This window comes from Antedon bifida, chromosome 10 (assembly GCF_963402885.1).
Source record: "Antedon bifida chromosome 10, ecAntBifi1.1, whole genome shotgun sequence".
Taxonomy (NCBI): domain Eukaryota; kingdom Metazoa; phylum Echinodermata; class Crinoidea; order Comatulida; family Antedonidae; genus Antedon; species Antedon bifida.
The window spans coordinates 3,483,741-3,507,586 of record NC_136235.1 but is presented as its reverse complement, the minus strand read 5'-3'; the positions used below and the strand labels follow the sequence as shown (position 1 = coordinate 3,507,586).

General features: G+C 32.2%; 2 protein-coding genes across 4 annotated transcripts; one reads left to right on the top strand and one right to left on the bottom strand.

Moving 5' to 3' along the window:
* Window positions 1–1,557: 1,557 nt before the first annotated feature.
* On the bottom strand, window positions 1,558–19,012 carry LOC144854055 (uncharacterized). Its single transcript, XM_078711937.1, has 7 exons — window positions 18,835–19,012; window positions 18,190–18,490; window positions 17,878–17,968; window positions 17,362–17,459; window positions 9,252–9,414; window positions 6,034–7,803; window positions 1,558–2,445 (listed from the first exon to the last, which is right to left on the bottom strand). The coding sequence occupies exons 1-7, from the start codon at window positions 18,954–18,956 to the stop codon at window positions 2,378–2,380; spliced, it is 2,613 nt and encodes an 870-aa protein (XP_078568063.1). The 5' UTR covers window positions 18,957–19,012; the 3' UTR covers window positions 1,558–2,377.
* Window positions 19,013–20,947: 1,935 nt separating this feature from the next.
* LOC144854070 (telomere repeats-binding bouquet formation protein 2-like) lies at window positions 20,948–23,500 on the top strand. Of its 3 annotated transcripts, none has more exons than XM_078711956.1 (7): window positions 20,948–21,022; window positions 21,534–21,619; window positions 21,920–22,004; window positions 22,389–22,516; window positions 22,736–22,784; window positions 22,999–23,033; window positions 23,273–23,500. In XM_078711956.1, the coding sequence occupies exons 2-7, from the start codon at window positions 21,547–21,549 to the stop codon at window positions 23,362–23,364; spliced, it is 462 nt and encodes a 153-aa protein (XP_078568082.1). In that variant the 5' UTR covers window positions 20,948–21,022; window positions 21,534–21,546; the 3' UTR covers window positions 23,365–23,500. The 3 variants fall into 3 exon arrangements, with proteins under 3 accessions (XP_078568082.1, XP_078568081.1, XP_078568080.1); XM_078711955.1 differs by lacking the exon at window positions 20,948–21,022 and adding an exon at window positions 21,033–21,101; XM_078711954.1 differs by lacking the exon at window positions 20,948–21,022 and having other exon boundaries at window positions 21,517–21,619.
* The last annotated feature ends 346 nt before the right edge of the window (window positions 23,501–23,846 follow it).

Sequence of the window (23,846 nt, the reverse complement as noted above, 5' to 3'; positions counted from 1 at the left end):
TATAATAATATGGTTCTAAAATACCATTTTTAACCTGTTTAAAAAAAAAATTTTGTTTAGTTGGTTCTAGCAACTTATCTCATTAGTATTAAAATGAATCTGTAAAATTTGTTTTCATTTTAGGACCAGTAGCTATAAATTACATAATTTGCATTCAGTCTCAATTAGGACATTACTGTATAAATTTGAGTTCTAATTACGACCACTAGCTTATAATAATTGTGTTCATTTTCCAATTACTGTACGACCATCAATAATACAATGTGTTCAGCCTTTACTTGCTAATATATAACTGTTAAATCTACAATTATTGTTTCTTACCAATACCAAGGGTTTGTTAAAATAATTTGAAGCCAAATCATAAATTTACATATACATATTTACATTTACATGTGTGTATTTCCATTACTTATCTCCATTTCCGTATATCCGTAATTCAAATCTTTGTAGTTTTTTTAAGGCTATTCCTCCGTACTTGAGAACCCTATTTCAACATTTCAAGAAAGTTTTAGTATCCTTTTAAAAGCTATTTATTCTAGACACAGCTTCCATGCTGTTCACAAAAACTAGGTCACCTATTTATATCACGTGACCTTGAACAGGAATGATCTTCTTCAATTATTTTACCTCATACGTTCATTTCCGCTGTCTGTTACAGTAAACCATTTCTCACTTACAATATGTTTATTTTTAAGAAACACACAAATTGAAGCAAGACTAAGAGGATGCATGTTGACAGTTTTTTTTTCTACAAATGTGAACTAAAAAAAAACAACTGTAATTTTGCTTGCATGCACGACGGATCTGATGATAAGAAACTTTGGAAATAAGTTTAAAAAAGACTGTAGTATACTTTTTTTTTATACAAGCTTTTGCATTGTACGGTTGACGAAAGGGAAAGGTAGATATAGAAGGATATGTTATACAAAATATTAATATGCGCTTGAGTATATGAAAGCCCAGTATACCCTGTTGCGCCCAGATTATAATCAGTTTAACCGAGCAAAATTTAAGGTTTTAACAAAGTGTTTTTGAAGTTCATCCTTTGAACTTCGCTAACCTAGGACCTAGCTACCTGGCTAGCGCAGAAACTTTTCAAACACACCCACCAATCCTGTGTGTACATTGTCTGCGGACTATGTCAGGAGGCGGCTGACCGCCGTCTGTTGTTTCTCAAAATAACTGTCACGCTCGGTGGATTACTGACAACTTCATTTTACCGTCCCAAAGCAAAAACTCTCTATTAATTAAACATACTTTACATCATGGTCTTTCCATGTTCTTCCATGATGTAAAGTATTCTAGTAAAAGAAACCAGGCAAGGATTTGGTGTTAACACGGTAGTAATTGTTACAATAATAGCATGTCTTTTATTTTGGTTAAGAAAAAACATTTGTCAACTTTTATTAAGTCAAAAATAGGAAGGAGTAGCTGCACGGTGGTCCCGAAAAATTTATTTAGTGGACGAAAAATTGACGTATAATTTACATAAGTCATACAGGTCGTTGCAAATAGAAAGTTGCCTATTATTATTAATACAAACACTGAACACTCAGGTTTACAAAATGATATGAAGCTTTTAATACAGAACTAAGTCATGCATATTATTCAAGCATGCATTTACAGTCTTCATGACATGCATGCAGTCACCTAATTGATCTTTATATTTAATTCATTTAACTCCAAGAATATTTATATCTATAACTAGATAAATTGGCAATGAGGCTACTTATTTGTTGGAATGCTTTCTTGTGCAAGAATAAAGAATAAAATTAAATAAGTGTATTACTGTATTATATTGAAAACAATTAATATCACCACCACCTATTTTTTGGTGACATTTATTATACATTTTTGCAATGGTTAAAAAAACAACAAGAAATCAACAAATAATTGGTACAGAATGGAAATTTCATTCCACACGGTTATTCATTTTATTAAAATGTCTAATTCTTGAATTTATAAATATTTAAATAATATTTGTGAATATTATATTGTTTAATTAACTGATAATGAGGGAACTGTGCAGTTTTGTCGGTATACTGATAGCAAAAAGATTACAAACATACTTTCTGCAAAAAACAATACAAAACTATGTTTTTGGACTCAAAATTCAGTTTGAAAAGCAATATTGCTAAACAAAATTTTTAAATGAAATTAACAAAATATTATTATTAATGAAAAGGTATAAAACTACTATAGTATGAGTATTCAACAATTGTATTATTTCATTTTTAACTTATGGATATGTTAATTATTAATATCAACATATTCATGGTAAGAAGGCTGCCACCAAGAGTTGTGGTTACCTGAGTGGAGTGATGAATATGTAGCTAACTACACACTATGCTTTGAGCTGTTGTCATAATAAAAGTTCTTATTCTCCCTCAGAATTTGGTTCCTCTTCCTCCTCGTCATCATCATCACCATCCTCATCTAGTTCCGCTGAAAAGAAAAACACTGATTTAAATATTATGGATACAAAAAAAAGTGTTTCTTTACATACTGTACTAGTTGGTGCAAACTAATTTGAGAGTGTAGTAAGTAGTAGTTTTTAAGTAACAAAGTTTTAACTCAAATATAAGAAAAAGACTTGTGATTTACAGTAGGAAAATGTACGTTGCAGACACACTTTCGACAATGTATATCATGATATGCCATTTTAAGCACCTGATACCCATTCAAGTTTGCCATTTTCTTTAAAGATACTCGTGCTTGAGATTTGTTTAAAAGCCGACCTCACATTTGGATGTAAATTATACCATACCACCCTCTAAATTTTGGCAAATGCTTTATATATTCTCAATCTCAGCCTCATAACTAATTTTCCAAATATGGATCGGTGCAAACTAGTTTACATAACAAAATGTATACTGTAGTACTGTATTATGGTTACACACACAATATATATTAGAAATTATAATTAGTATAAGATTTTTTTTTAAATTTACAGAAAAAAGGATTATGTTAATGTGTATTTTATATAGATAAATTAGTTTTAACATACTTTAATTTTAATTCAGCAAGCAATCATATTATTACTTTTTGCCTGAAAAAAATGAAACCAAACGATGTACAAAAATTGGCATCAAATATAATAAAATTGTACTACAAATGGAAAAAGCCAACAAAAAACTATTGTAAAATAATATTTTACACGCACATGCTTCAATTAAGTTAATAGAAATTAACTGTGATGGTAATACTATCGTCTAACAACATGTTTGTTACCACCACGTGAATAAAATCTATCGTAACAAAGAAATCAATATTAATTTTACATACTATGAACTGTATGTAAATATGTATTGTGTTCATTATAAGAGAAGAGAAGACATGTGCGGTGAGTCAGAGTTCTCTTACACTGGCCTGGATTAGCAAAGTTTACATCATAACAAACTGTCGATCAGTGCAATTAAAAACCACTATTAGAGTGTACAACAAAGATGTACAGAATGATCATAAGCAAACAGAGCTTCAATTGCATGGAACAAAAGAACTATACCATCTGTAGTAGCAATAACTACTATACAGTGTACTAGTCGCAGATGATGAGACAACCTACACTTAAATGATACTAAATGCTCGCTGATTACACATAAACCCCCGGGCTTTTAAATTGATTGCTTTTGTTCTTGTACAACCAAAGAAATACGACGAGGACCAATTAATTGCGCCAATTAGTATAGGCTGCTAAAAGATCATACAGCGCAATGTAGAATATTAATTGCTTTCATAGTAGATATCTGTAATTGTTATTTTAATTCTGCCAGAAAGATAAACAATTACATATTAATCAATTTAAAATCGTTTTATAGATTTATTAATTATGTACACTTCTTTAAGGATCATATGACAATTAAAACAAATCTTCAAATCAATAAAGCCTTTAAAAGCTTTTACAAATGATACTGACGCAATAAGAAAAATTAATTTGGTCTTCAGATGGGACGTAAAGAAGTATTTCAAGTTAAAGAGTATACATACTAAAAAATACAATAAATGAAAGCACTCAGAAACTGAGCGAAGTACTTGGCAAATTTTGGCACAGAGGGCGTTGATATTTCGGCCTATGTTAAAAGAATACAAATTTGTCTTTTTTTTATAGTGAAGTTATTATTGATTTAAAAAAAAAAATCAATAAGCATGTTCTGTAAATATACCTATTTACACCGAAAAATTCAGAATGATAACTTCAAAATTGTAGGTGCTATCGTGCTAACAAACATACAAAGCAAGTACTATACTTGGCAAAATTATATTTTGCCAAGTAAAAATAGATGGGCCATAATGGTATTCAGTTCTGCACCAAATGCTTGATTTAGAAAAACAGTATATCATTAAAATTAAATTGTTTATAAATACACTAGGAGAGACTTCTGACTGGGCTGGTTTGGCATCAATAATGAGAAGAATAATTATTGGATCTATTAGAATGACAATTTATCATGAAACAGCCTCTCTACAGCATTTTATAATAATTAACTATAGCTAGATTGGATCTCTCAAAATGCTTTGGAAGCCATCGGATGTATTCTGTACACCAGATCATGCTATCAACATGTAGATGTAGGTTGCATTCATTTGCATTCCCAGTACAACACTGTTCTAGAATAAATCTCTTTAATTATTCACATAAACTTTTAATTCTAAACCTAGATAAAGGTTGAAAATGATTTTCTAAAATCTTTGGGATTTTCGTTGGACAGTAGCCACTTTGTTAAATTTAAAATTTACCCTAAAGTTGTTTGGTAACACATTGCAAAAAAAACAAGCGTGAAAAATTACTAGTAAAAATACTTTTTAAAATAAATCTTAAAAATAGAAATGTTGAATTTATGTTATTGTTTCTTTTGCCTATCTGGATTGAAGTTTTTCTTAAAATAACAGACTATGGCAATTTAAGCCTACATACAGGTCAAATTAGCAATTGAAATGACGGGTACCCATCTCTTGTATGGTAACGACAGTGAAAACTCATGAGGTAGGTTTTGCTATGCACACATGACGTCACAGCACACGGCTGTACAGCGAGCGCGCACCCACGGTGAAAAAATCGTAAATCTTGTTGTTCTGAAATCATATGTATATCCACTAATAATACTGTACGTTTTCAAAATAGCGTTTTCGGTAAATTTGTATATATATTGTTATTGTCTTTTAATTTTATGCTGATGATTTACAGTTAGGATACCCACGCCATGATGGGTATCTTTGCTACTGTAAATCAAGGTATACTATTACTGTAAATTCAATACACTCTTTTACCTTTAACTCAAACACTAGGTTCTTATACAGTAGAACTTAGGGGACAACTTCAGGAGTGTGTCTCCTTCAATAGAGATGCCACCGGAATAGGGGACGCCCCAAAGGAGGAGTTGTACTGTAGTTACATTGATAGTGACTGGACTGAAGATTGAAAGGTTTGAGTTCCAAAATTCAGTTGACTGAAGAAATATCTCTAAATTACAAAAAACGCCGCTCGACCTTTTAACGTAACATTTGCACGTTGTCGGCAAAAAAAAGTACATCCTCAGTATTTTCAAGGAGGCCTAATCTGGTAGTGTTTCTCAAATAATGAATTTAAAGAACCGCGCGAATGAGCAACTTTGTAAACTCGACCAATTTATAGGTCCATGCTCGACGACTCAAAGCACTTCTGGAAAAAGAGAGTCTATGATATTTATGCACCTCTGACAGAAATGAAAATTTGTAAACTCTTATTTTATCGAAAAATGGTGTAGTTCATACAATTGCTGACTGAGGCCGCAATTTGTTTACTTCGTTCGTGGCTAAAAATGATTTTTTTCGGTGATGTTTTAGACCCTATATTTCAAAAACTACAAGTCAGATTTTCATAATTCTTTTTTTTTATTATAATATAGATACAAAATACTAACAGGCAATTTATAATTTGTTTGAAAAATATTTCTGAAGATCAATAATTAAAATTGTTATGTCAACAAGTCGAGCAGCATTTTTTTGTACGGAATATTTCTTTTCTCATTTTCTGGGTCTTATTGCTTTCATTACCTTGTCTACATAATGTCTTGTTAGTGTCTTGTTCTTTGTCTTGTTCTTCTGCAACCGACTGTGATGTTATATTTTTTGTAGCATCTTCCGAGCTAACGACGTGTGTATTTTTCAGTGCTTTAGCTTGCTGCTTCCATTTTGTAAGTGTAGATTTATGGATTTTTAAATCAGGAAACTGTTGACAGGTATTTTGAAAGGAGGCATCATCTTTGTTTTGTTGTAGCCATTGTAGTACATTTTGTTTAACCGTGCGAACATCGAGTTCTTTTTTCACTATTGCCTTCCAGCGACAAAAGGAACTTACCGTTAGACCAATATAATGTTGTAATGTCTCTTTATACGTGACATCGGCGTTATGTGATTTTATGAATTTCATAACCTGTTGGCGAAAGAACTTCTTAGTAACCACACTTTGTGTACACATCTGTTCTTGTATTTTCGCAGATATATGAGAGCCCACATCTGTACTTGCTTCTGTTTCTAAGCTCGTTGTCTGGTTGTTATCTACTGGTGGTATACTGGTGGCAACCTCAGAAACCGATTTTCTTAAAACTGTTATATCAGCATTTTCTTTAGATATTGATTTAGTAGGTCTACTTTGTTCTTTTGATGACGATTGATTGCTTTCATTACCTTGTCTACATGCCTTGTTAGTGTTAGTGTCTTGTCCTGTGCCTTCTTTTTCTGATGAACGGACAACCGATTGTGATGTTATATTATTTGTGTTTGCAGCAGTAGAATCCATTGTCAGTAAATCAGATAGTGTTTCATTATTTGTTCGTTTGTTATAAGCTATATTATCAGATCTTTTTGCCAGGTTACTTATAATTATATCTATTTTAGATGATGGTGCATTTGAAACAACTGAATGTTGTGTTACAACTGATTTCGTTTTTCTATTAACTACAACAAAGTCTGCAAGTGGTATTTCTTTATTTTGTTCAACTTCAATTGGCCGATGTCCTTGATCTTGCACAGGCATATTTGTATCAAGTGTATACACAGCTATATATGCTGGTTGTCCAGACATAGTTGGTACAGACACCAATTTGTCAGCATCTGCTTCTTTACATGAACCTGTCTTAGTACAGGAGGTATAATGTCCAGATGATGTCGTCATTCCAAGATGTGTTAGAGTTGACTGTAATGAATACTGTACATCTGCACCAGTGACAGTTGGTAAAGACAGTGTGTTGGATGCCAGACCAGCGACATCACTTTTTTGTCCAGGACTATGATTTGTTTGCAACACAATTATCAACACAGACGGTGCTGTGTGAATAACTTTTGTTTGTAATGCCTTGTTGAATGTACAGGACGTACATAAAAAGTCAATACTATGAGGTTTTATTAAGGAATTCAGTAGTGCTGTGTGTATGGTTTGTGTGTCATTTAGTCTCAAAATATAATGATTTGAGTGATCTATTGTTGTAGATACATGACCACACGAATTGCAGGTAATGGTTTGTTTCAATGTGATTGTACATGGATCAGTTGGCATATGTTGTAATAATGTTAGCATGTACTCATAGGCATCAGACTGTTGGCCCAAATAGAACAATTCACTATTGTCTGTAATTTCCTTCAAAAGTTGTGTAGAAAAATTAGTGAACTGCTTGTAGTCATTACATAACAGTGTCTTTTTGAGTAATGACGATTGTTTTTTGTATTTGGTGGTGTAGAAATAACTTGCAACAGGACGCAGAATTTGGATGACATTGTGGTAGCAATTGTCAAAGTCACTGTGTAGTGGAATAGGTCTTGCCGTACCTACAATTAAAACAGAATGAATAAATGTTTTCACTCTCAGTCATAAAGACAAGCAATGTTTATCAAATGTGATTGAAAGACCTGCCAGGAATCAATATCATGTCAGCCCTTGGGGGGTTAGTTTTGGTCACGCAATCGTAAAGCTCTGTCCACACTATCAAACTAGTTTGTAAAAAAAGTGTGATGTGCCCAAATAATTTATAGTATGATATTTGGTAGATATGACATCATCATGTCTATATAATAATGGGCACATCACATTTAGTTTAGTAAAGACAGAGCTTAGGGGTTGGAACCTATAGATCGCGTACCATGCATGCATGTCAATATTTTAAAAAATATTATTCAAACATACCCAATTGAATCAAACGGTCTGATTCCGATTTTGATGTATTGATCTCACGATCAACTTGACGAGGTATAGAATCTATATCATAAGTAATTATTATTATAAGTAGTTATTTTATAAGCCAAATTTCTCTGTGCAATAATTTTGAGTGAATTCTAAATTGTTACATTTTGAACAAAAGCATATTTTATTTATTGATAAGTCCAATTTTTCAGTCTTAACAATGGCCCTTTCCACAATACATAAATACCGTTTTACATCGCTATTTACACCCCTAATCGATACCATAATTGTACTTTTTTATTGAATTATTATATTAAAATGTTTCATTTTGAATGAAACAAATTTATATTATATTTTCTAATAAAAAACTGAAGAGAACTATCATTCAACATGAATATTATTTCCAACTAACTATTAGGTCTATGAACTTGCATCCAGAGACTATGTCATTACTATCAGAAATGAAACCACAATACAAAATCTATTTTTTTATATAATTATATTAGGAGAGGGACAACAAACCTTTTTTCTGGATAATTAATGGAGTAGGTGTTCCTCGGATACTGCTAGACTGAATGTTCACCATCTGACGATAAAGGTTGGACCTCCCCTACCAACCCCCTGCTCCCCAACCACAAACAAATTGACCAAGAAGGACCGTTTGGACCATAATTCAATGATTACCTGACGGCGAATTAGTATAATATCGGCCTAGATTGACAGTCAAAAGGACGTCATTGTAAATACTGGCCTATAGGTTGACAACCAAACTAAAGTTTTGACCATTATTATATTACCTGCCTAGATTGACATCCAACACATTGTTTATTGAAAAAAGATATTACAGACTCTCAATATTATCAGCAAATGTTTTCATAGACTTTCTTTTCCCAGACGTGCTGCCGGGTTTGAGCATGACCCGTCCGAGTTTACAAATTCTCAAATCTTTCGGCCTGTTGTACTAAAGCTTCCACTTGATATACAGTATAGCTTCTTAATGCTTCTGTCCTCTCGAACATAACTGCCTATAAAGGCACGGCGCGAAAAATGTAATTAATAAAGATCAGATCGTTTAATTTAATTAAAAAAAATATACCTTCGATGGCTTCTACATCCCCTTCAAGTACCTTCTGTAATCGTTCCCGGACATCTCGTACCCGGTCCTCCTGGTTTTTTATATCGGTTTCATTAACAACAAATTTGATACACAAAGGTTGATCAGAGTTAATGTAAACGTCTGGATTCTTTTCCAATTGAGACTAAAAGTTCAATAAAAAAGGAAATTCCGAATTACAACATGAATGCTATGTTTGTCATGGCAGTTAATGATGGGATATGCAGTATAACAATCATCAAATGGAATATGTAAAGAAATTCTAAAAAAATGTTACAACAATTTATTGTACACAAATGATTTTTATTCTGGTAATCGGAGATAATTTTCATTTCAAAAATGTTATTAGCAATAAATGATAATCGATGAAGTCTCTGTATGATGAAACATAGTTTCATATTTTATTTATGCTACATCGCTTTATGTATAGAAATAAGGTAGTTTGAGTACTGTAGCATTTTGCTACACAGCTGAAAATATTCACTTATGCAGGCTATGAGCGCTCACTGGCTAAACCTAGAGGCCCTGTAGTGTAGGAGGAAAAATAAAGGCATTAACTTACAGTACAGTAACTACCTAAATGGCAATACAATATTTTTTTAAATATTTCATACACATCCAACAGCGAGCACAAACTCGCCAATTACAGGATGGATAAACTGTTTTATAATTTACCATGCTTATACCAAGTCTCATTTGAGGATTAGAGAATGGAGTTGAAAGAGTCGCGAGTTACAACCCTGGCACTAGGTCAGGATTGAACCTTGGGATTGGAAGGCAAGCATACCACCAAGCTACAGCTCCACTACGCAAAATTATATACTGGTAAATACTGTAGCTTGAAAATATTCTTTCACATTTTATTCATAAAAAACTCATAATGTTAAAAGCCTGCTGTCTGAAAACTGTTAATAGTACTCTGGACACATCAGATACATTAACATTATTATAGGAATTCGCAATGATGTGTATTCCATGGGGAGTTAATATATCATGTTGAGCAATAACAACACAGCAGGAATCGATATCTTTAACATTGGTCACATTCATTTGATATAATGTTGTTGCTGTTGAATATGCCATTTTGATGTTCCATAATAGTTATCCAGTTTGACCAAAAATTGGATTGAAAAAAAAAAAATTGGATTGAAAAAAAAATATATTTACCTGAAAAATTGTATTTTAAAGCAAAACAATATTCAAATTGGTTGCCAACCAATGGGTTTTTGGTTGAATTTGAATAATTCGTCGTAGAAAGGGATTGGAAGATGTACACATATGATGCACAAATAAATATAACTGACGCTTTTGATTCACGTCAAATTTGCCTAGTAGAAAATAGGTCTTTCATGGCACAAAACTACCCCTCTCAGATATTTGATAAAAGAAAACTGATGAATTAATCTGTTAAGAACAAAAGCATTTTTAATAATTTATTTGTCGACTATTCGAATGGGTCACACGCACAAAAAGCAAAAAAACAAAAACAAATGTTGGAAAACAATAAAGAAAAATAAACCTAAAACTATTAAAAAAATAATGAAACTAACATATTTACAGTACAATGTTATTTCACTTTCATGTTTTTTTGCAGGAAAAATATAATAATGTACAATATGATAATAAAACTGTAATTGTACTTCTAGTTCTACGGCAAAAAAACCACTGTACTTTACTGGCCAATTGTAATTCAAGTTATTAAAAGTAGAACAAAATATATATAGGGATATTAAAAGACTATTATGTTTTTAATGACTGTGCTTTAAAACATTAAACATATTTATTTTTTCCAAATAGTAGATGACTCTCTGCACTGTATCTATAATTTGTCTATTCTCTAATAATAAGTAATAGTCATTATCATAAGGCTATATAAACTCCAACATGCGCCACATGTGATACATACAGTATGTGGCACTGTATCTCAGAATTTGCCTATGATACTGGGAACATAATGCCATAAAAGTATGAGAATTGGATGAAAATAGTGTGTATAATCAATAGTATAGTATACATGCATTTGGTAATAAATTATTTTATGATTTTGAGAACAAATTCATACTCATAAATATGTATGTCTCAATGTTAACTGAGCTCACACTATCAAACTACTTTGACAAAAAAAGTGTGATGTGCCCAAATATGGTAGTGATATGCCCAAATATGGTAGTGGTATGACATTAACATCATGTCCATATATGGGAACATCACATTTGTTTGTCACATCTAATTTAATAATAGTGTAGACAGAGCTTTAGAGATTAAAATTAATGCTGATGAAACATGATAGATGAATGAACGAACTGATCAATACCAATTCCGAGCAGTGATCATCAACATTAATATTCTTGTAATGTACCTACAAATGAATAAAATGAATAGGCCTATAAATAAAACCATCCAATATTTATGACTTCCTTTTTAATGAATTTTTTTGCATTGACAATCTTTGCATGATTTAAATCTTCTTGCCATGATAACTGACAATCACGGTTACTCCAACCTTGATTTCTGCATCGATATAACAAATTGAAGATACAGATTGTGCATGCAGAACAGTTATTTACAGTACATCTAAGATACGCATTAGTTTAGAATGCAAGTTATTCAAAGCTTGCATATTATTGAATAGATAAGGTATAACGAGGTATTTACGGCTAACTTAGTAGAATGAGCAATTACTCATTATGGAACGCTTTATAATTAATCAATAATTTCTAATTACATATCATCAGTGGACTTAATGGATTCATAGTTCAGTGTATTTAAATTATTTCTATTGTAATAATTAAGTATTTATTAGCTTTTCAAATCGTAAGTTGTGAGACACTTCTAGAGAAAAATTTAGTCGAACAATTGATATAAAAATGGCTTAAGGTCACAGCCCCTCCCCCGATTTTCAAGCCGCCTCGGTTTTTGAACAAATGTTTTTATTTTTTACACAGGAACCATTTTATTGCTTTAAAAATGATCCTGTGTTGGGTATTCGTTTAAAAAAGAAATGAAAATGGATTGAATAGAATATATAAGTACAGTTTTATTAATGATGACATTTCCTACAGCAGCATTGATCCAAATGATTATGATTGTTGTACAGTACGAAACCATAACTCTCAAGCAGCAATTAAACCTAATAACAATATTTTTGGTTTCTTTTTAAAACAAAAACTAATCTATAGTTTAACACAGACATCAATCTGAATGTGTAAAAGTAAATCAATAATATTATATTATATTACATAGCCTATGTAAATACGTGAACGTGATTGGTTGAAACTGCGTCACGTGACTACCGCTGCGAGGATCGTAAATCGTATATATCCTCGAGAACGATGATATTGACCGATTAATTTTCGCGTAATTATCGTGTCCCCTGTTATTAAACATATACATTCTCGAGTTCGATGATATTGACTGTGTAATTTTCGTGTGGCAACACTCGCGTTCGCCGATAAATAAACAAAAGTCATCTACTGGATTTGAACTCGGGTGGCTCCATCGCAAGACAACGTTTCCATCGCTGCGCCACGCAGCTTGCTTGAAAAAATTATTCATCTAAACTATTTAAACTATGCATACATAGCGCCCTCATTTGTTATTAGTCCTCCCTAAATGTGATGAAACACCGTTTGTGATTGGTGAGTAGTAACCTAGTAACTAGTACGCGCTGAACATCCGGTGATTCGGCTCGCTCCTCGAAGAGAAGACGATGAATTATTCGGCCTACCTGATTATAATATTATTATTAATAGGCTTATTGATGGAAATTCTTCTGTTAATTTAAACGACCTAGGCCTAAGTGAATATTTTATTGCCAAGGAATCATTAATTAGTAATTATCTGTATATTATTCTTCGCAAGGTAAGGTGTCTAGGCAGGAGGCTTGTTTACATACAATACAAATACTCTAGGCCTACTATAGAATAGGAGGCCTAGCCTGGCTTACCCAACCCAGCAGACTTGTTCTAATCTTGGCTATATAATATAACAGATATCGCCTTTTATATCGGTAAAATATAAGATTTAACATCCCCTCGGGATGATATTATGTTCTCGGGGAATTATATATCCCTCAGCTGCCGCTTCGGGATATATATATTCCCTCGAACATAATATCATTCCCTCGGGGATGTCAAATCTTATATTTCACCTCTAAGCAGGCAATATCTGTATAATAATAAAGGCAAATGTATTCGCAGATAATTAATAAAGCACTATTATTTGCAAACACAAAGCAAACTAGAGTAGGTGTGCGCTATTAATAAGAATGAACTATTATTATTATTATTATTATTATTAAAAGGTAACATTTCTACAAATAGTGTCTAAAAAGACTTTAAATTGTCACAAATTCCATGATTAATATCAAAATTAAATATGGTACCACTTTATTCTGACTGTGAGAACCTCAAGGTACAGTATTACCTAGTAGTAATGCAATTTTTATGGATAGTACATTTTATTTATTCATATTTTGAAATTCTCTGAATCCATTTTTAAATAACATGTAGTTCATTCCATGCGTTAATAATGTTCATACCTTACACTGCATATTACTGTTTTATAATATACCTATATATTGAAGCAACGCTTTATCCCCATTAAACATTGTTTTCTATGCATGTTTACCCAACCATGACCTGGCTGTATAATATCCAATTTCCATAACATGCTAGGCAATATTTATGTTATTATATTCCAAGATTAGCAGACAAATGTCAGAGTTAAAGGCAAAACATTATAACAAAGAGATAAAGGCAGGCATTGCAACTACTGTTAATACAGTATTCTAGTTTCTACTAATGTTTTTAATTAAAGACTAATAAAACTATATTTTCAAATAATGTTTGTACTAGTAAGTAAACTACAGCGTACATAATAATGTATGTTTGTAGTATTCTAATGGTGTTAATGATGGAATATGAGCAGTTTGGGCTCCAGCCTATTTCATTCTCATGGTAACTATGTTTGTTGCCGAATAAATAATATTATTTTAATTAAATACTATCTCTATTTTACAGTTATACTAATTTTAAGAAATAATGAACTGTACATCTATACAATAGAATATCTTACAATTTCACAATTAAAGACAAGAATTCTTTGTTATTGATGTAAAGAAGGTAATGGTATGCATTGCTAGTACGTGAAATTATTATGATGATGATGGTTGTAATAATTGAAAAATCTATAAATTATAACACCTTCCAACAACAACTTGGAAGTTTAGATGGAGAATTATTCATTGAAAGAGCTGGGAGAAAATTATAGCAAAAAGAAATAATCAAATACGGTAAATTTATAAAAACTCCTAGTTGCACATTTATGCAGTTATTTAATGAATTTATAAATAGATTAAGTTGTTTTCTGATCTTCGAAAATTTTAAAATTGTTTGTTATTTTGTTAAATTTATTAAAATGTAAATGTAAATTTGTTAAAAATTTAGCACTAAGTGTATGAACCCATGAATAATAACAAAATTAAAGTATTGATTTTATTGATAAAAAAAAAGACTGCACCTTTAATTTAAAGCACTTGTTTTTCTAACAATTTGTTTATAAGAATAATGCATTTGTATTATGTTATTAAACATTGTTACAACATACAGCCATAACATGTTGATAATGATGTTAAGCAGTAATATATATTGAGTATTAAAAAATGGGAAATTACAGCAATGGGGAAACAGATCCTAATGAGTAAAAAAAGAAAAAAGTGGTTCAAAATATAATTCTAGGCGTAAGGTTTCGCTTTTAAACTTCCTTCTACACATACAATGTTTTACCTTCATGATTTGGAACTTTTCAATTTTATGATGTGTGAATAATTTTCAATAAACTAAACAAAATTAAAGACATTCTTTTGTTTGGACCTATAAATATAATTTATAGGTCCATGGGTTTTACAATTTATGTCCAAAAGTGTTAAACGCCAATTACAGGATTATCGTAGTTACAGTATATTTATCTGATATTTTTTTAATGTGAAATTTATCTTGATATCATAGTTCTATTCCATTTACCATATATTATGAATTATTGCTTTGTCCTTTGCTAACAGCGTTTGTTTTTTGGAAACAAAAGGGCAAACCAACGCTACAGACTTTCGTACAGTGTCATTGTCATGTTTTTATAGGCTGTATTCATATTTGCTTATTTCTAAATTGACAAGCTGTTCATAATATTATGTCTATGAACAAGTTGTGAGAAAAAAAAAGTACAAATTTGAAGACAACATCAACAACCAATCATTTAAAAACAGTAAAATATTAACATGTTTTTTATACCATCTGTAAAAACATAAAGAGGGCCAGGGATGGGTCAGGGCTAAATCATGATAATTATCTAGGCCTGTGGCAATGACTGTAAGACCATGGGGGTCAAGCCAAAAGTGAGCTACAGTTATTATACCTTAACAAAATTGAATTGATTATTATTTTTTGAGGGAGATATTGCCAGAAAATGATATTCAAATTTGATTACAAAATGATCACAAACATTGCAATTAAATGTCTATTATACTTAAACTGATACTTGAGATTAGGTTGTAAACGAATAATAAATCAATAATGTATACATAATAAAAATACATTACTGTAAGTTTTTTTGTTTTGTTTTTATAAGAAATAAACGATTATTGATGCATTTTGTAATGATTGAGTATTTATTGTTCTATTACATGTTATAATACATTACATTAATTCCAAGTACTTATGGCATATATTACAATGATCTTGAATGAATGATGTAGGTCTGTATAGTAAGGAATGAAAGTATGATAAATATAGATATTAATAATTAATACAGTAGATAATATTTTAGATAGCTGTTTCAACATTGAATTACTGGGCTTCTGCCTTTATCAAGTTTCTTTGTCTGTCTGTTATTATTGATTGCTAGATTAATCAAACTTCAATTTTTTTGATGAGATTTTCAGGTGTACAAAGCCTATTCCACACACACATACACACACCATGCAGTTGTGAAGGGCGGCCATCACCAGCCAATCACACTCCACTGCTCTGCATTGACGTGCATGAATGAACACCTTCATGATTATATGCACTGGGATAACATCAAATGAAAGGCTGTGTTTAGTGCATTCACCACTGATCAAGCATGACTATATACTCTACACAAAGAAAGGTCACTCAAGTTCATGTGTAATCCTGATCCCTTGTGTGTGCACATTACAAACAAATAACAAGTTTTTGCCAACAGAGGGCAGTATTAATGTTTTTAAAAAAATACAGAGAATATATGGTAATTAAACAAGGCCATATACATGGCTGGAGTCGCGTGCTCAAATTTGAGTTAGTGTTTACCGACCAACCGACCGACATAGTGAGCTGTAGAGTTGCGACTAAAAATACAATGGATATTCACAGTCAAAACACTACGTAAGAATGAACATAAAAGATAGAACATCACACCCTAATGTTGACATTTTCACCTTAAACTACAGAAAACATCAATAAAATTTGGTGGCACGCAATAAATAGTTATGTGATGTTTGCACGATTTGCTAAAATCATGCTTCAACACAACAGACCATAAATACGATATTTAGTGCACTTAAACTTATACGAGAATTAAACATAATGTGCAGTAGATATCATAAAAGTTTACAATAAAAAAAAAAAAATGGTATACAAGGAGGGTATGTAAACGAAGACTCAATTACATCTTAAGCTCTCTCTACACTATCAAACTTTATGTGACAAAACAATGTGATGTGCCCATATATGGACATGATGATGTCATATCACTACCATATTTGAGAATATCACTACCATATTTGGGCACATCACACATTTCTTTGTCAAATTAGTTTGATAGTGTAGACAGAGCTTTAAAAATGTATCACGATTTCAAACTTTTTACCCTGGTTGGGGTTGCAACTCTCTGATTGTGTATTAACAGTGGTGTAACGCAGGGGGAAAAGGCCCCTGGTTTAACATTCCTAAGTGCCCTCCAACGCTGGGTAGTTGAATTGTGGCTGCTTATGCTCTGGGGCCCTATTGGGGCCCATGGGTTTAGCCAGTGAGCGCTCATAGCCGTACTGTGTATCAATAAGAAATAAGTACATTACCTGTGATGCATTCTGGCCTGTGATTGGTTGTGTGCTCAGGTGTAAACTGGATGCTATACTTTGTATTAGACTTTCATCTGACATACCTGGTCCTACACCTGGATTATTAGAAAAAAAATTGATTTTGTGAAAAAAATAACTAAGAACATGCATCATTTCGAAAGTAATGTATGCGGTTGTTAAAATGGTATTGATTTTTATTTATTCAACTTCTCACTAAGATGGCCCTGCGACTTAGTCCTTTCGAGAAGACTCATTCTACCACCAGAACCATGGAGCCAGTGAGCCTTGAACCATTGCCGATGTTATGGCTACATAATTATGGTTCCACTGTCTTAACCGCTCAGCCACTAACTCACTATAGACTAGTGCTATGTTTTTACTAGTCAAACAGACAACATCAAACTGTGCTAATATGGAATTTAAATCAAGGTTCATTTGTTTAAATAGTAGGGACAAAGGTTCAACATAAATAGCTGGCGATGAGGATGACACCAAATGACAAGACCTACTCACTTGTGATTCCCTCAGGTAGTTCCATTTGTATTAATAATTCTTCTGCTATGTCTGTTGCATTTAAACCTTGTAATCGCTTTTCCCAGAACAACTAAAAAATAGGAATTATTATCAATTTTATTTAGAAAAATAATTTAAAAAGTAATAAAAAATAAGTTTATGTCAGCACTGTTACAATATCTCTGAATCAAACAATTTCTCAATGTATCAGATGTATCAAATATTGGTGGAAGTAAGAATAGTACATAAATGTGTGGGTAAATAAATGGTTGAAAAAAAATGTAACTGTAATGCATAAGAATGAATACATACTTGTTTAGGCGATTCTTTCGTATCTGGTTTCACATCTGTTTTGATCTTGTTAGCTGGATGCCTCCTCACAGTCGTAACTGGCTGTTTGAAGATGGAAGCTGTCTGCCTTATTGGAAGCACCAATGATGAATCGTGACGCGTACCTTTGTTGTAGTCATAAGAAATGTTGCGTAACCGCTTGCTCTTGCGTATTCCTGCCGATAGTAGTTTACCTGTGCGGAAGTCAAATGAACTTAGGTCCACTGCATCGCCAAGAAATCTTGCAAGCTGTGGTTTACTTCGGAATTTCTTTCCACAAGGACTTTACAAAAAGAAACAAATTATATATTTAATATGCTTTAATTAAAAATAAGCAGGAATCATTATATTGTCCGGGAAGTATCTATATAAATATTTATAAAACAAAACAAATTTGGTTAAACTCAAGAGCCTACTGTAAAGTTACGTTCACACTATCCTTGCTGGATTCTAATAATATACTCTAGGCCTAGCGTAGGCCTAGGCCCGATAGGCCGCTAGGCCTAGGGCCAGGCTAGCTAGCCAACCAAGCCTAACCTATCTAGGCTAGGCCCTCTAGCTAGGCTAGGCCTAGGCCCTAGCTAGTAGGCCTAGCAACTTAATTTAAAAGGGGAAAATCATTTGAACCTGTAGTAATAAACATCTGATTTCCCGGCTGATAAGCCTGACTTTCGAATAACTTCTTCTCTACTCCATCCTTTGGGCAAAGCACCGCATTCCTCAAGTCGTTTTTTGTCAACTTTATCCATGTTTTTCTCGTTTTTTTCCTTTTCCTGGGGGATGATATCCGCGGGAGAGACAGACACACACAGTGTACAACAAAATAATAAACTCTGTAAATGACCTTTATAAGTGTTTAAATCAAGATTATCAAAACTAACAAATCATCACTACTTGATTGTATCTTTTTTTAAAATAATATTTTAATTACAAAAAAATACTGCATTAAAGTATTAATTTATTTGTTGGTTAAATTTGTTTTCCTAATAAATTCAACAAAACAATGCACAGAAAGAGGATTCATAATATACTTTTTTTGTGTTACCGATTGGTGGCGTGGCGCACACTATGAGCGAGGTAATTTGAGGAGTGTAATATTGCACAAATCATGGTCCGGTTATAAGAATTATAATTTTAACAGCTTAGGGAATTCTAATTCCCAATCTAGTGAAATCTCGCGATCTCAAATTAGCATGATTTAAATATACTAATCTAAACATAGATAAACTTTATTCGTCAAAAATGTAACATTGTTGAAAATTGTCTTCCTTCGCAAGATAGGATATAATTGAAAAACATTTAAAATACTTTTATGAGAAAGACATTTAACATTTTTTGATTTTCTTTCAATAATTTCGTTTAGTTCTAGTGAGTAATGTTTATCGTGGAAAAATATAGAAAAAATAAAAGTAGGCCAAGTCTCCAAGAGTTTGGTATCATTTTTTTTATTGTCTTCAATATTTTCCTTCAATAATTTCGTTTAGGCCTAGTGATATTTGTTTATCTTGAAAAAAAATATAACAAAAATTAAAGTGTCCAATCTCCTAGAGTCTTTGTATCATTTTTAAAATTAGTTTTAAATATTTTCCTTTTTTGATTAGTATGAAATAAATTCCTTCTAATAATACTTACGTTTATGGATACCACCATTCCAGCTAACATTCAGATTATTTTAAGCACTATACCCTCCACCACAAATGAATCAGTCGACTGAGCTCGCTCATCTTGTTTAGGCCTATGGCTAGCTAGTTAATACTAGTTTTCGTTGCCTCAAAATGAATATGCATATTTTCATTTCATTTTAATCTACTTTGATTTATTTTCTACGTTGAGACTAATTTGTGCATTTTTATGTGTTAAAAAGTAAAAATTTCTCAAAATGCTTAATTGGCTGAAATAAAGCCAAAAAGACAGAAGGCGGGTGGCAACATTTTCCTTTATTTTTGAAAGAAAAACACGATTTAGAGATTTGAGAGCTGAAAGTACTCAAAATAGATCAATACCCCCGCTACGGCGGCCACACGCGACATGACTGTACAGCTGACAATTGTCTATTGACGTGCTTCATATTAGTTTATTACGTAATTCATCGTGGCGTCATAATGCATATTCATGACCTTCATCTTGAGAAAGCAAAGCTTGTATAACCAATGTATAAACAAGATGACCGGTTAGCTCAGTCGACTGAGCGTCGTGTTAATAACATGAATGTCGTGGGTTCGAACCCCACGCTGATAGAGTTAAAGCTATGCGAGCTAGTGTGTTTGGGGTTCACAGAATTATACGTCCCCTTTTCCACCACAAATTATGGGACAGCACTAGCAATGCATCTGATGATGATGTGGTGGAAACGACCCGAGGCTGTGACAGGGCCTTATAGTGCCGAGGCAGGGAGAGCACACCATAACATCTTTTTTGTTGGTTTACGCCACCTCCTGTTTTCGATCTCATAATTTTTATGTTTAGCACCCTCAATTTCTATGGAAAATTAGGGAAAAAATGTTTGTAAAGATGCCGAAGTTGGACCAAGTCACATCTAAATATTTAAAATTTCAACATTATCATAATATCGTACGTGATTGTTTTATGGATTGTTTAAATTATATTAAAATTCCGATCAGAAATCTACTTCTCAAAAGGCTCGTTGTTTCACTGTGGTGGTTGATACCATTATAATTAGGACTACTCAAGTTGTTAAAATAAATGATTATTACGCTATGGTTCTGCTACATTTTACGTACGCCAAATATACCTCCTCACCGCGGTATCTTTAAAATCTAGCACTGTACAATGTGATTAGGCAGGGCAATCTCCTGTAGGCCTAGCTGGAACCTAGAATATCAATTTATATAAACTTCACACATAACAGTCACAGTTCTAAGCATACGAAACCGGTATCGTTTAGGTCATCGTAGCCTGCGTCTCAAAACAAGTGTAGTTATGTTAGGCCTAAACTAAGGCCTAGCCTATATAATAGCCTTATTAACTAGGATAGCCTAGGCCTAGTTAGTAGTACTGTCCATAATTTAGCTAGGCCTAGTTAGTAGTAGCTAGTAGTATAGTAATTAGGCCTGTCCATCTGTCTCCATATATAATACTAAATAGGCCTAGGGCGTCTATGAACATCTGAGTAAGCCAGCACTAGTAGTTGTAGTACCTTTTTCGTATTAGGCCTAGCCTATGAATGTTTAATATAAAATACTTAGGCCTATTAGTACTTTTTCAACAAAACAAATTATGGGTTTTCTTATAATAATAAAAAACGTAATGATAAATGCGTTTTTATAGTTCACAATAGACCTATACATTACTTTATACTCTTTCAGAACCTCATTCCAGATGTCTGGCATATTTTATAACATCCCTGCCTGGTTCTCAAGCAGTTGTGATGCACGATATAAACAACTTTGGGGTATCATTGCAATGCAATATTTTTTTACTGTGACTAGGCATGTAACAAAGTGTGCTGAGTAGCCAATATTCATAAACAACCTCCATTGTTTTAGTTTGAAACAATTATTGGATGAATAAATAAATAAGATTTTGCCACAAAAGTCAACCCTGCACCCCTTCTAAAATCTTTTATACAACAAATTTGATTTACATTCAAGAAAAATTAAAATGTATGATATTAATATCCAATGCTGTGAATATGTTATTCAGTTGAGACAAATAATTATTACATAATAGGCCTACAATCTTTTTTTTACAGTTGAAAATGGCGGAACTGTAGTTGTTGATTTAGACACTGCATTGTTTATATTCAGTAATGATCCAAGGGCGAAGGATACTAAACGGTAATACATACAACAGAGTATACCCTTTCCAAAGTTTCCAACTACGAAGCCTCCCCTTTTATATACAACAGGCCTACCCATGAAGGGTTTTATTATTTGATCACAGATGAATAAATAAAGTTCAAATACAGAATCATAATTTCACTTTTATCGGAGTTGTTTTATGCTATTGTAATTAAAGTTTTAAATGATTGTAACCAGTGGCCAGATCAACGGATTCTTAAATTGGAGTGGGTAAGGAGTTAAAGGTGTTCGTTCATAAATGCGTGAATAAATGATCTGTTGAAAACTGAACATACAGGAACAGTACCACCGCAGTGATATACTGTATATTGATATTAAAAATTACTTTTTAACAGTATTTAAAATGTTTGTTCCTTAAAGTATCTTTAAATCACGTGCTTATGATGATGGACTTACAGTCGTGATGGCAGGTTATATCGATGCTTGCTTACAAGTTGGCGATGCTCATAGGATTGCACTTAGCTTATATATCTTGCACCCACCAGAAGGTTAGACAATGATAATAGTGTTTTTTGGTCCATTTTAGGTAGAAAGCCATACAGGTTTTTTTTTTTAAATTTTGTAAATAATTAGCTTATGTCTTAGTGGTCTTTTCCCCGCTCATTATTTTATATAGCTTACTGTAAAAAAAAGGTATAGATTCCATAGGCTCCATTTTCACATTTTCTTCGTAATAAATATGTTTTTCTTTTGTTCTGTAATCATAGCTTTGAATAAGATGAGAAACCCCGTCGAGTCATACACTTTCAGGGAAAGGTGAGTCGGTCAAGTCATGGAGGTCCAAGTATGTCCCCAACATTTGACGTCTGGTGTCTTCTACAAAAAGAAGTAGTTTGAAATACGGGGTGGCTATATTATTGTGTGGTGAACTTATATTATTATATTGTATATACATTTAGGAAGTGGGATGGGCGACCTGGACCCATGAGAATAGCCAAAATAATTTCTGAATAATTATATGTTTTTTTAGAAATTTTTCCTGGAGCAAAATTGTCAGGATTACTGGTACGTATTTGTATTTTTTTTGGCTTTTTAGCCGATTAAATAAAGCTGGTAAACGGATTATTAAAAACTTCACTTTTCAATCTTCGGAGGTCTATGGCATATAAGAATACTGTACAGTGCAAAAGTAAAAATACTGTACAATGCAATTTGTAATGGTATTTATGCTAATTACTACATTGTTTAATAGTTAAAATGGTCTAATTAACTCACTAAATACAATGTTTTATATTTATTTTCAGACAGCGACATCTGTCGGGAGGATGTAGAGTTTGTTCCACATATTAGAGATATCCCGACATTCACTGGTATTCTTGAAGATGTGATGATGTGAATTGTAACATTTTAAATTTTAATATTACTGGATTTGGGTTTCGAAAATGCATAAATCACTTTAAATTTGTATTTAATGCAAATTCATTTTAAATTTGAACTTGAATAAGATTAAAATGAGTAATTAATTTATTGAACTATGATATAAATAATTCATAATAATAATATAATATATGTCATAATATACAGTTTTAGTGTTACTACAGTGTTATGTATACTATAAAATACAGATACAGTATACAATTTAAAAAAGAAAGTTGAAATAAAAACAAATTGGTGTTTTCAGTGTTGACGTGTCCATGCTTATTGAGGCTGATAGAACAATCCATTCATAGAAACAAAGAAAAGTAACAAAAAGGAACTAGAAAAAATAAAAGGGACAAATTTAAAAGTAAAAAAGGGAAAAAAGAAGTGAAGAAAAAGGGAAAAACAAAATTAAATTAAAAAAAAAGAAATTAAAGAAAAAACTAAGAAAAGTAAAAG

What these genes read in the sequence shown, in the direction of transcription:
- LOC144854055 (XM_078711937.1), bottom strand. Translation starts at nt 18,956, where the DNA reads ATGGATAAAGTTGACAAAAAACGACTTGAGGAATGCGGTGCTTTGCCC. An exon ending in ACTACCTGAGGGAATCACAA is followed by an intron (nt 17,460 to 17,877) that starts GTGAGTAGGTCT and finishes CTAATAATCCAG; the next exon opens with GTGTAGGACCAGGTATGTCA. An exon ending in CAAGACATTATGTAGACAAG is followed by an intron (nt 2,446 to 6,033) that starts GTAATGAAAGCA and finishes TTTTCTTTTCAG; the next exon opens with CGGAACTAGATGAGGATGGT.
- LOC144854070 (XM_078711956.1), top strand. Translation starts at nt 21,547, where the DNA reads ATGTCTGGCATATTTTATAACATCCCTGCCTGGTTCTCAAGCAGTTGT. An exon ending in AGGGCGAAGGATACTAAACG is followed by an intron (nt 22,005 to 22,388) that starts GTAATACATACA and finishes TGTTCCTTAAAG; the next exon opens with TATCTTTAAATCACGTGCTT. An exon ending in TATCTTGCACCCACCAGAAG is followed by an intron (nt 22,517 to 22,735) that starts GTTAGACAATGA and finishes CTGTAATCATAG; the next exon opens with CTTTGAATAAGATGAGAAAC.